Source organism: Lolium rigidum, chromosome 6, assembly GCF_022539505.1.
Source record: "Lolium rigidum isolate FL_2022 chromosome 6, APGP_CSIRO_Lrig_0.1, whole genome shotgun sequence".
In the NCBI taxonomy this organism is placed as follows: domain Eukaryota; kingdom Viridiplantae; phylum Streptophyta; class Magnoliopsida; order Poales; family Poaceae; genus Lolium; species Lolium rigidum.
Window position 1 is genome coordinate 95,538,275 of NC_061513.1, and position 11,647 is coordinate 95,549,921.

Sequence of the window (11,647 nt, forward strand, 5' to 3'; positions counted from 1 at the left end):
TAGGAAAATTTTTGTTTTCTATGCAACGTTATCCTACATGGTTTTCTTAATGGAGGTGATATGCCGGAGGAGATTAATGATACGGCGATAACTCTTATTCCGAAGGTTAGAAATCCCCAGTCCATCAAACAATATAGGCCTATTTCGTTATGCACTGTTCTTTACAAGATAGCTACTAAATGTGTGGCGAACCGAATGAGGCCAGTTCTCGATTACACTATTAGCCAGGAGCAGAGTGCCTTTGTGCCTGGAAGATTGATTAGTGATAATGCTCTGGTTGCGTTTGAGTGTGTGCATGCAATGAAGAGAAAAAAGAAGGGCAAAAAAGGTCATTGTGCAGTAAAGTTAGATATGATGAAAGCATATGATCGTGTGGAGTGGCCCTTTGTTGAAGCAATATTGTCAAAACTTGGTTTCCCTCCTCGTTTAGTGCAGTTGATTATGAAGTGTGTATCATCGAGTCAAGTTTTCGGTTAAAGTGAATGGTGGTCTTCTTGAGCCTTTTATCCCCTCACGTGGAATCGGGCGGGGAGACCCAATGTCCCCTTATTTGTTCTTGGCTTGTTCGGAAGGTTTGACGGCTCGATACATCATTACAATTCTGGTTTTATTGATAGGGGTGTCCGTGTGTGCCATAGATCATCATGGATCTCTCATCTTTTATTCGGCGATGATAGTTTGATTTTCATTAATGCGAATGGTGCTAGTCGCTGCTAGACTTAATGAAATTCTGGATATATATCATTTGGCATCGGGCGAGAAAGTTAACAAGGAGAAGAGTGCTATTTTCTTCGAGTCCTTGTACATCGGAGACTAATAGAGTGGCGGTGAAGCAACATCTGAACATTCGAGACTCGAAGCATTCGATGAGAAATACTTGGGACTGCCTACTCGCTGTTGGGAAGCTAACTAGTGAGGCCTTTGAGTATATTATCGAAAGTGCAAGAAGTAGTGTAAATGGATGGGCTGAAAAGAATCTTTCTTATTCGGGTAAAGAAGCGTTATTGAAATCTGTGATTCAAGCTAAGACGATCCACGGTATGAGTTGTTTCTCGCTGTCCAAAGGCTCATGTAAGAAGTTTACTTCGTTATGGGGAAATTTTGGTGGAGTGGAAATTTAGATAAAAGATCTATGCATTGGTTAGCCTGGGATAAATTGGCTGTTCCAAAATCGGAAGGAGGAATGGGATTCCGTGATATGCGAGGCTTTTAATGTAGCGCTTGCTAGGTAAACGGGCTTGGAGAATTATTATGAAACCGGATTCTTTGTGCTCTCAAGTCCTACGGACAAGATATCTTCATAACCAGGAATTGATGGTTGCTTCGCCCCAAGGGCAGCATCTAGGACCTGGAAGGCGATTTTGGCGGGAAGAGAGGCTTTGAAGCGGGGCTTATAAAGCGAGTAGGCTCGGGCCGGTCAATCTCAATTTGGGAGGATAAGCGGCTACCGAACACTGCTACAATGAGGCCGATGGGCCGGTTGGAAGACACCGATCTTGTCACGGTTAATGAGTTGATGACGGAAACCATGAGTGGAATGAGCCACTAATTCGTGAGCTTTTCTTTGCTCCCGATGCTTGATTCGATAATGAGTATTCCTCTAAGAAGTTCGGTGGGTGATGATTGGTTAGCGTGGTCGAAGGAGAAATCTGGGATATATACTTGTGCGATCGGCGTATAGAGCCTTGATGGAGGCACGCCATTCGGAGGAGGCCGAAATGACGCTTACGTGCCGTCTTCATCCGATAATGATGTTGATGTGTGGAAAAGGCTGTGGAAACTTCCGGTAGTACCAAAGGTGCGTGTCTTTTGGTGGCGAGTTCTTCGAGGTATTTTACCCGATTATAGGACTTTGTCACGGCGACATATAATGGAGAATAGCACCTGTGCTCTGTGTAAGGCTGAATACGAAGATGTGATGCACGCACTGATTGAGTGTAGTCACGCAAAGTTATTACGGGAGGCGGCTAAGGGACTTCTTTTGATTAAGCTTCCAAGGCTACACCCGTTAACTTGGGCGAAAGATATACTTTGCGAGAAAGCTTTCAGCCAAAAGGAGAGAGCTATTATAATTTCAGTGATGTACTCAATTTGGTCATCAAGAAATAATCTTACTCATGGTGAAGCTGGCTATAATCCAGCCAAGTCGATTGAGTTGGTGAAGGAGACCTTGCAGACTCTAGAGTTTCCAAGGGAGAATCCTAGGCCTATTAGGCCGGCTGCTAAGTGGCAGAAACCTCCAGATGGTTTTGTGAAAATAAATTCAGATGGGGCGTTCAATACCAGCGATAACTTGGCTGCAACTGGTGTAGTTGCTCGTGAGGGTTTGTTATATAGGGGTGCCAGGGGTAAAACGTACCGTGGTATTTCTGATCCTCTGATCATTGAGACTCTTGCACTACGAGATGCTGTTATTTATGCAAGGGACAGAGGGTTTAGTAGAGTTGTCTTTGAAGTGGACTCTGAAAATCTGGTTCATCTTTGGCACAATAGAGCGACTGATCGTTATATGGTCAAGAATGTTTTAGATGAGATTAGTGAGCTGAGTGTGTTTTTCACAGTTTTTAGCTTACGTCATGCTCGTCGTGAGGCTAACCAGGCAGCTCATTCTTGTGCAAAATTTGCAAGTATTCAAGATGGGTTGTTTTCCTGGGATGCTTTGAACCACCTGCTTTCTTAGTTCACAGCATACAGGCTGATTGTAATGGTGTGTGATTGGTGGCTGCAAGTTTTTGACGCACTCTTTTCCTTACCAGGGTACCTAAGGGGACTGGAAGGTTTTTAATGAGGCGGCTTGCTAGCTTTAATATATTGTTTCTCAAAAAAAAAAAGACTTAGTCTAACATTATGTTGGTGCAGTATATTAATTACTCCGTATTATATTTTTTATGACTAGAACTAGAATGACACCAAACGAGTGCTGAGCACACGGCCCGGGCGTCCAGAATCAGGCCCCGGCGCACCGCAGCCACAAGCCCGGCGTCCCCCACAAAATCTGCCGGCGCGCGCCCACCCGGCCACGCCGGATTCCCTCCTGCCAATCGCCGCCGCCCACCTCACTTCCTCTTATCCCCGCCTCACCCACTCCCGCCACGCTCCCCTTATCTCCTTCTCTTACACAAACCAGTCGCCCACCATCGATCGCGAATCAAACTCCTCTCTGTCCACACGCCCCGCCCCGCGCGCGCCACGGACGCAGCACCAGCAATGGCCGGCCTCACCGCCTCCATCGCCACCTCCACGGCCTTCGCCGCCAAGCCGCGCCTGTCCCGCTCGCCAGCACGCCTCACCGTCTCCTGCTCCGCCTCCTCCAACGACACCACCCTCTCCACCTCCATCAAGACCTTCTCCGCCGCGCTCGCCCTCTCCTCCGTCCTCCTCTCCTCCGCCGCCACCTCCCCGCCCCCCGCCGCCGCCGACATCGCCGGCCTGACCCCCTGCAAGGAGTCCAAGGCCTTCGCCAAGCGCGAGAAGCAGTCGGTCAAGAAGCTCACGTCCTCGCTCAAGAAGTACGCGCCCGACTCCGCGCCCGCGCTCGCCATCCAGGCCACCATCGACAAGACCAAGCGCCGCTTCGACAACTACGGCAAGTTCGGCCTGCTCTGCGGCTCCGACGGCCTGCCCCACCTCATCGTCAGCGGCGACCAGCGGCACTGGGGCGAGTTCATCACCCCAGGCGTCCTCTTCCTCTACATCGCGGGGTGGATCGGGTGGGTCGGCAGGAGCTACCTCATCGCCATCAGCGGCGAGAAGAAGCCAGCCATGAGGGAGATCATCATCGACGTCGAGCTCGCCTCCAGGATCATCCCCAGGGGATTCATCTGGCCGGTTGCTGCGTACCGCGAGTGGATCAACGGCGACCTCGTCGTCGACGACGCTGACATCGGCTACTAAGCATGTATGCATGCATGCTTGGTTGGCTAGTCGGTCCACAGTCAGGTGAAAAAACTCTGCTTGTCCATACATGTCTGCTGTACTCCTTATCATTTGTGTCTCATGGCTCACAGGCTCAGTCAATTAATGTACCTGCTTGGTTTTGCAGATGGGCAGCGGATGGCGATCTGGAGCTGTGATGTCTATGTGGGATTGGTGTAGGAGCTGATAGGATCATGGAGAAACGGAACCTCTCTTGTCTTGTACTTAAGAAACTGAAATCTTGTATAACTATTGTGCTCTCTCTTGCGTGTATTTTACATTGTTCAAGTCATTCGTAACGATTTCATGATGCACAGCATACTACGAGTCAAAATGTGTCAACATAACTAGAAAGCTTGATTCATACTACTTTCATAGGATTACACAAAGTTTAGCAGCACAAACATTTGCTAACGGTGTTTATTGATGAGAATGCAAGCCAAATGTCTAGTATAGCCAGTACCCACTAGCCATACAAGCTTTACATGGCTGGGGTACAACATTTGATATTTACAACACTATGGTTTTGTCACACTATAATAGTTCAGTCCGGTAGAGGAATGCCGGTTGCAGTCGTGTCAAGTTCAATCACAGGTTGCCGCCACCATGTTCATAACCATCAAGCTGGATGCTGAAATTCGGCAGTTCACCTGAAATTAAAGAAACACACTATCAGGGCATAGAACGAAAGGAATACCGATTCATCCCTAATTTTAACTTTGAAGGAGCTAGCATTTGAACAGTCTGGTGCACTTCAGTTAAAGCATATCGAGAAATTATGAAGATAAACATCAACTTTCAAATTTTTAATATTATTAGGTTTGAAGTCAAAAGAGTGTTTTTTCATGAATTCAAAAGAGTTCTGATTGGAGGAAATGATGTTTGGAGTAACACAAGCTCCAAGGTTTAGCAGCTTAACTTGCATATCAAGTTATCAACAGAAGTTACACTATGGTTACCATGAGTACTGAAAATTGCATACCGTCGTCATCTTGTAGAAAGCCCTGGTCTGGCAGATTCACTTGTTGTAGAATTGCCTGCAACTGCAAGAACACGTCATCACGAATGAAAAAATACTAAAGCATGTGACTGCTATTGATTGATATAATTCAGTGGTTCAGTTGGAGCAAAGATATTTGGTTTGTTCTAAACAATGATTGTCGTAACATTTTCAAAAGAAAACACACACTTCAGGTGTAGATAACTCCATCGAGATGTCATCGTCCGCATGGTTAAATGAAGAGGTTGTCTGACTAAGTCCATCTGAAAAGTTTCAATGCCAACATTTTAAACACCCAGCAATGCACAATGGAGAAGTGATTTTAAGCTTGATGATCCAGACATAGTGCATATACAGTGAAATTGGAAAAACTGGGATGTAGAAATCAGGACAAGAAGTACCAGGAGCATCAGTCTTTGAGGAGCTTAAGTGTCCATTATGTTGGTCAATTAGACCTGCACCTGTGATCAAGTCATCCTTCGGAACCTACCATCAAGGAAACATTTCAGGTTGTCAATGAAAAATTGCGGGACAGAATTGGTGACTGTGCCATAGGTGACTTCACTTACTGGAGGAAAAATGTTGGACGGAATAGTTGGCTGTCCTGAGAATGATCCTTCACCATTTAAAATATTTTCCTGGGCCGGGTAGTAAGGAGTTCCATTCCGGGGCATAGAAGGATGGTGCTGATCAAGTTCTACAACAAGTTAATTACAAAAACTATCAGAAGAGGCAATAGTATTATGGAGGATGAATGAAAAAGTTGGATGAAACAAGCACACTTAAAAGAATAAGAAGTACCAGGAGCATCAGTCGTCAGAGAGTTTAAGTGTCCATTCTGTTGCCCAATTAGACTTGTACCTGTGATCAAGTCCTCCTCTGGAACCTACAATCCAGGAAACATTTCAGGTTGTCAATGAATAATTGGAAGATCGAACTGTGGAGTGCCATATGTAACTTTACTTACCGGCAGAACATTGTAGGAAGGAATAGTTGGCTGTCCTGAGAATGGTCCCTGACCATTCAAGATATTTCCCTGGTGCAGATGACAGTGTGGCATAGAAGGACCATGCTGGCCGAGATCTAAAGCAATTTGATTACCAAAACCATCAGAAGCAATAATAACATTAATTTTCCTGCGGTGAAGCAGCAATAACAGTATGAAGGATGTGTGATAAAATATCATGCAGGTGTTTAATATTGACCTTGATACTCAGTGTGCTGTGAAAACAGTGGTGCTTTTTGCTTTGAAGGACCAGCTTCATTGCTTGACCGGACTTCGGCCGGTGAGAACTCATTCTGCTGCCAACATGGCTGTGGCTCACGAAATTCTGGAATAACTTGAATTTTGAGAAACATGTAACAACCAAGATCAGTGATAGAACACAATATTAAAATTCACCTTGTTGTGCAGACATGTCATTAGGATATTGCCATGCCGGTCTAGATTGTACAGAAGAACCTGCGATGTTGTTAAGAGGCATCGCACGGACAGGGCCGTCACTCATCATCAAGTAATCTGGGATAAGATCCCCTGAGTTCTCTCGCTCCTCAAGTCTTTTGTACCCGGATATTTTCCAGTTATTCAGCTGTAACAGAAGGTTAAGTTCATCTCATCGCCATCACAATGTACAAGCATCACCATCACAATGTACAGTCACATGCTTGCTTGGTATTTTGGATACTACAAGCGTCAAATGATCAGATCTTATTAAACCTTCTAAAACATCGGAACATTTTATTGGGATAGCAATCTATTGGTGCTAACAATGTTCATATTTGGTACTCCCTTTGATCCAAATTAATTGACTCCACTTTATCTAGATACATGTTTGTTGACTAGATACATCTATATCTAGATAAAGTTGAGTGAATTAATATGAATCGGAGGAAACACTTTAATGATGAATTTGTACTTTTATGGATTTGCAGTAGGTGAACAAGGGTTGCCATTAGCCCCACACATAATTCCACTGTGCTTAAAGAGGTTTACACGGTGCCAAAAAATGACACAGATCTTGCAAACGAAAATGGATGCTTATTGAACAATACATTTTAATCATGGTGGCGTATGCTTACAGGCAAACTAAACTACACAGTACAATCAGATGCTCCATTTAGCGATAAGAAATCATTTTGAGTTCATGCATTGGTCTTAACTATACGAAAGATAACACGATTTTACCCTTTTTTGAAGGAAACTGTAAAGGGAGTCCCAACGTTATAAATAAGAACCCAGGAGTTGGGATTTTGCTCTACCAAGAGATAGGTTATCCAATAGCTGATCTTTATGACACTCAAGTATTCAATTCTCAAAATAAATCTTGCTATATATACCTTAAAAGTGTGAACATTTACAAGGTAATTCTAGCACACTATTACATTAGTGAATATCAAAATCCTAACTCTGATGAAAGTGGAACAGTGTCAAATGCATACCTGCTGAAACTGACCAAGGGTTCTGACAGGAACATAGCATCCATTGCTAATCATACCAACGAGATCGTAGAAATCGTTGAATAACAGTTCACAATTTTCCTCTGCGACTCTATAAGAATAGATCTCATTCCCAGGATCACACATGGTGGCATGTTTAATCATGGTATTCCATTCCTCCTTCTTCATGCCAGTAAGCTAATTGCCAGAAAATAAGAGTTTTCTTAGCAATTAATGAAATGCTAGCAGATATTATAGTGCACATGAACATTTAGCATTACTTGCAGTCCAAATAAGTCCTAGGAGGTGCTTGATATCATATTTTGATCTAGGAAAATGACTAACTAGTATCTATTGCAGGTATTTTGGAACATTGAAGACTACCAAATATCATTACAGCATATTTTACCTTTTGTAGAGCAGATTTATCTTTGTGATAGTGACGCATCAAGTGCTTCACTGTAGTAATCTTTTTCCCCTGAAGGGCAGTGAAACGTTTTCCATTTGGGGAAATTCTCTTCAATGTATGTACCGCATCTCCCTTACATGGAAAATAACTCTTTTCATTTGCTGTAATAGACAAAAAGGTTTAGTGAGTTAGGACAAGATTGCGACTATGAAATTGGTTTATTCTAGCTATCATTGCATCTGATGGTAGTGGTATTTACCATAAATGTACACTGCAATCTATGTGCCATACTATTGAACTAACACATAATATGCAGCATTAGAAAAAATTACAACATTGCCCTGCATTACTGAGTAAGTGAATGATGTCAAACTAAATTCCATACAACGGAAAGAAAAGTGTGATTCCCAATCCCAACTCTGCATACTATTTTTTGACATATCTTGTAGTTCCCTTCTAAAAGCAGAACATTTAGTTCTAACAAGTTCCAGAGAAAATAATGTCATTACATGTATAAGGCTATATATTTCATTAAATATATAATATGTGCTTTAACAGTTTTTTTCTTAAATCAGCTTGGCAGCCATTTAAAAGTGGAGCCTGTCCATCAGCTGACTATGGCAGATAATACTGTCTGAGCGAACTACAATGTATCAAAATCCAATCTAGTAAGCTTAAAGTGTTTCAATGTTCAGAATGGATAAATGAATATACTTACATTCACTTCGGCGGTCTTTGACAACAAAAGGATCAGTGATTGCTTCTTGAACTCTGACTGTAAGATCCTGCCTTTTGACTCTTGCTGTCAATCGTAGCTTTTTCAGGTGGGAGCTCTGTGTAAAGATGATGGAACCAAGATCGGCCTCACCATTTCTTAGATTAACAGTTGTTAATACCGACTCTTTCCCTTTACACATATGTATATGTTTTTTGAATTCCTCTTCGGTGAAATCCTCTTGTCCTCTCTCAGTAAAGAAATCAGCATTGACTGGCAAAATCTCAATTTGCAGCTTAGAAAGATCACCGCCTGTGATTTGCTTCTCATTTCGAAATATTGCTACCTTAGCGTTTTGTCCATTATGCCATTTTACTGGACAACTCGTGAAAAGTGGATCTCTTGGTCTGTCAGCACCAACAAACCGTAGCTTGACTACTCCAGAGCTGCCTCCAGTTTCAGGAGGAGCTTCTGATATCGCCCTAAAATTTAAAGTGGGATGGGAGTGAGAAATTAACAATAAGAAACTTACCAGACTGTGTAAAAAATAAAATTACTTGGTTTGGTTTTCCTCTTGCTGCTTAAATAATTGGTTTGAGAGGTTTTAGTACTCATAACATGAACCGAATAACTTGTGAAGAGTACTTTCCCGAAGAACTATGCATATTTAATGCTCAATTATTAGTGGAGAATCAGTATTCACAGCTGTGGAAGAAGCACATACAAGAAAAATAAAACGGCAGCTACCTTGAACTTGAAGGCTCATAAACACCAGCAGGAAGCGAAGCTGCTTGTGGTTTCTGCATCTATTGCATGACAGAGAGGAAAGTGGTTAAGGTATATAGGGTACAGTCCAGAAACACAAAATATTTTACATGGATAAAGATCCAAAATAATAACCTCTGTTTGGCGAGCTGCCTGGATCATATCTTCCATGGATACCATAACAGATCTTTGGCATGATACAACAAGAAAGGAGATAAAAATTAACAATTAATTAATTAAACAAAGGGAGAATTTATCCATCAGATCCACAACAACTCAAAGTTTAATCCTCAAAGGGAATTTTATATTACTTAAAAGATGTCTTACATCCGGCCTCTACATAGCTAAGATGCTCACAATATCCATAGTAATGAAACAAAATAAAAAATAATTAATTAATACTCAAAACACAGACTCTAAGATACCACCAGCATATATTTTAACTTAGTTATCAATAGTGAAAGAAAGAATACATCCATGGTTTATTTATTCAACAAATATGCGTTGATAATCTGAACCTCAAATAGTACTAGTACTATAGTTGTAAAGTTTCCTTTCTAAATACTACTCGTATGAGCTTGTATGTTGCTGACAGTATATGCTTTTCCTAAAAGGCTATGCTCTTTCCAGAGAAGAATATCTGTCAGTTCCCAGAACAAGCAAGTCAACACTTCACTCGTTAGTTTCCTCAAATATGGTTACTGAAAGTAGAACAGGTCCATGGTTTATTCACTCAACAAATATGACTTGACAATCCGAACCTTAAATAGCACTACTAGAACTATAGTTTTAAAGTTTCCTTGTAGAGTAAATATATATGAGCTTGTATGTTGCTGATAGCATTTATGCCATAAAAGGCTATGTAGTACTTTCCAGAGTACAATAACTGTCAGTTCCCATAACAAGGAAATCCTCAAAGGAAATCTATAGGCATATGTACCCTAGAGGAGAGGCAGGGCCGGCTCTAGCCCAGGGCAAGAAGTGCGACGGCCCGGGGTCCAACCAAAACTGGGGCCATTTTTCTGTCACAGTGTATATAGGAAAAGGTAGAAGAAAAAAAAATAGGCCCATCTAACATGCATGCAGCCTAAATTGGGGCACATTTAAAAAGTTCGCGGGCCCTCCAAATCCTATAGCCGGCCCTGAGGAGAGGACAAGTGTGTACCTTCGGAAAGCACCAAGCTGTTCCGCCAATAATCCCTGCAGCATGTTGGGGAGCTGGAGGAGCAAACTCTCCACCGAGCCAAGCCGCGCGACGAGCACCATCAGAATCAGAAACAGTTTGGTCATATCGAGTTGCACCTGTCGCATGGGTACACGACAAACCTATCACTTGCCGCAAAACCGAGAGCGCAACTGGAAGAAGAGTAGAGAGAAGACTATTCAAAATCGAAATGTGGAGAGAGGAATCCCCCATGCATTAATTTACCTGGCGAACCATGTGCGACATCTGGTCGACCGTGAGCGTCCTCGCCCTCCTCCTCTCACTGCAGCGGCGCGACCGGGGCAAACGCAGATCCGGGCGGGCGAAGCAAACAGGTGAGTTGAAGCAAAGGGAGCGAGAGAAGGGTCGAGGATTCGAGAGAATGGTGAAGCAACGAATAGGTAGGTAGGGAGGGGAGGCGCTTACAGCGACATGACGAGGAACACCGCCCGCTGCAGCCGCTTCCTCGGGGACTGCGCCGCCTCCTGCTCCGGCACGGCGGCGTCGAGCGACCGCTTGTGCGCCATGACGCGTTTTCCGACGGGCCCTACGGCTGCTAGAAGTTTTGGTGAAGTAGCAGTGGAGTGGCGATTGGTGAATGGCGATGGCTGGCCGGTGTTGGTCGGGTGCTGGTGTTGGTCGGGGTTTGAGAATCTGGGTGCTGGATGTGAGGGCTATATAGTGGACAGAGAGGGGTGGGGTGGCGCAAACCGGAGCGGCAGAGTCGGGCACTCGACTCGCCACCGGAGGCGGAGGCGGAGGCGGAGAGGCAGAGTCGGACCGCGTTGCGTTGGCGTGCGAGGTTGGGAGACGGCCCCCGGAGCGGGCGGGGATTTTTGGATTTGTGGCACGGCCCGCCGGGGCACTGGAGATCGCCACCGCTAGTTTCCACGAAAAGGTTCCGATGCATCTTTCGGCTGATCCGGTGCTTATTCTTTTTGATTCAGTTAACTGATGAAAGAGACATTAATCCTTCAAGATCTCGTCATCTTGACTTGCTGCAAATAAAGACAGAATTTGGAAATGGTTGACATCGAGGGTCGTCAACTGGCGCAATGCCCAATCCATATCCTATGATGGCCACTCTTTAAGTCGATAGAATCAACAATATTGAGTCAGATTCCATTTCTGAGACAGCTAAACTACATGTCGTCGGAGCATGCGCAGCTGTCGAAACATGACATACACTGGTAGAAAAATGCC

The 11,647-nt window shown here is 43.8% G+C and overlaps 2 protein-coding genes across 2 annotated transcripts; one reads left to right on the forward strand and one right to left on the reverse strand.

Annotated features, from left to right (window-relative positions):
• The first annotated feature begins 3,192 nt into the window (after positions 1-3,192).
• Positions 3,193-4,234, forward strand: LOC124659775 (photosystem I reaction center subunit III, chloroplastic-like). Its single transcript, XM_047197590.1, has 2 exons — positions 3,193-3,939; positions 4,043-4,234. The coding sequence occupies exon 1, from the start codon at positions 3,208-3,210 to the stop codon at positions 3,892-3,894; it is 687 nt and encodes a 228-aa protein (XP_047053546.1). The 5' UTR covers positions 3,193-3,207; the 3' UTR covers positions 3,895-3,939; positions 4,043-4,234.
• Positions 4,235-4,263: 29 nt separating this feature from the next.
• Positions 4,264-10,971, reverse strand: LOC124662987. Its single transcript, XM_047200757.1, has 17 exons — positions 10,871-10,971; positions 10,670-10,727; positions 10,406-10,542; positions 9,376-9,427; positions 9,223-9,281; positions 8,479-8,957; positions 7,761-7,921; positions 7,355-7,549; positions 6,318-6,504; positions 6,121-6,246; positions 5,883-5,998; positions 5,717-5,801; positions 5,485-5,612; positions 5,317-5,401; positions 5,105-5,178; positions 4,898-4,958; positions 4,264-4,565 (listed from the first exon to the last, which is right to left on the reverse strand). Exons 1-17 carry the CDS (start codon positions 10,969-10,971, stop codon positions 4,504-4,506), a joined length of 2,166 nt encoding a protein of 721 aa, XP_047056713.1. The 3' UTR covers positions 4,264-4,503.
• Between the last annotated feature and the right edge of the window lie 676 nt (positions 10,972-11,647).

Coding starts and splice junctions, on each gene's coding strand:
- LOC124659775 (XM_047197590.1), top strand. CDS start 3,208: ATGGCCGGCCTCACCGCCTCCATCGCCACCTCCACGGCCTTCGCCGCC.
- LOC124662987 (XM_047200757.1), bottom strand. CDS start 10,971: ATGGCGCACAAGCGGTCGCTCGACGCCGCCGTGCCGGAGCAGGAGGCG. Junction 9,428..10,405: donor CAGCTTGGTGCTTTCCGAAG/GTACACACTTGT, acceptor ATCATGCCAAAG/ATCTGTTATGGTATCCATGG. Junction 6,505..7,354: donor CCCTTGGTCAGTTTCAGCAG/GTATGCATTTGA, acceptor CTTCTGTTACAG/CTGAATAACTGGAAAATATC.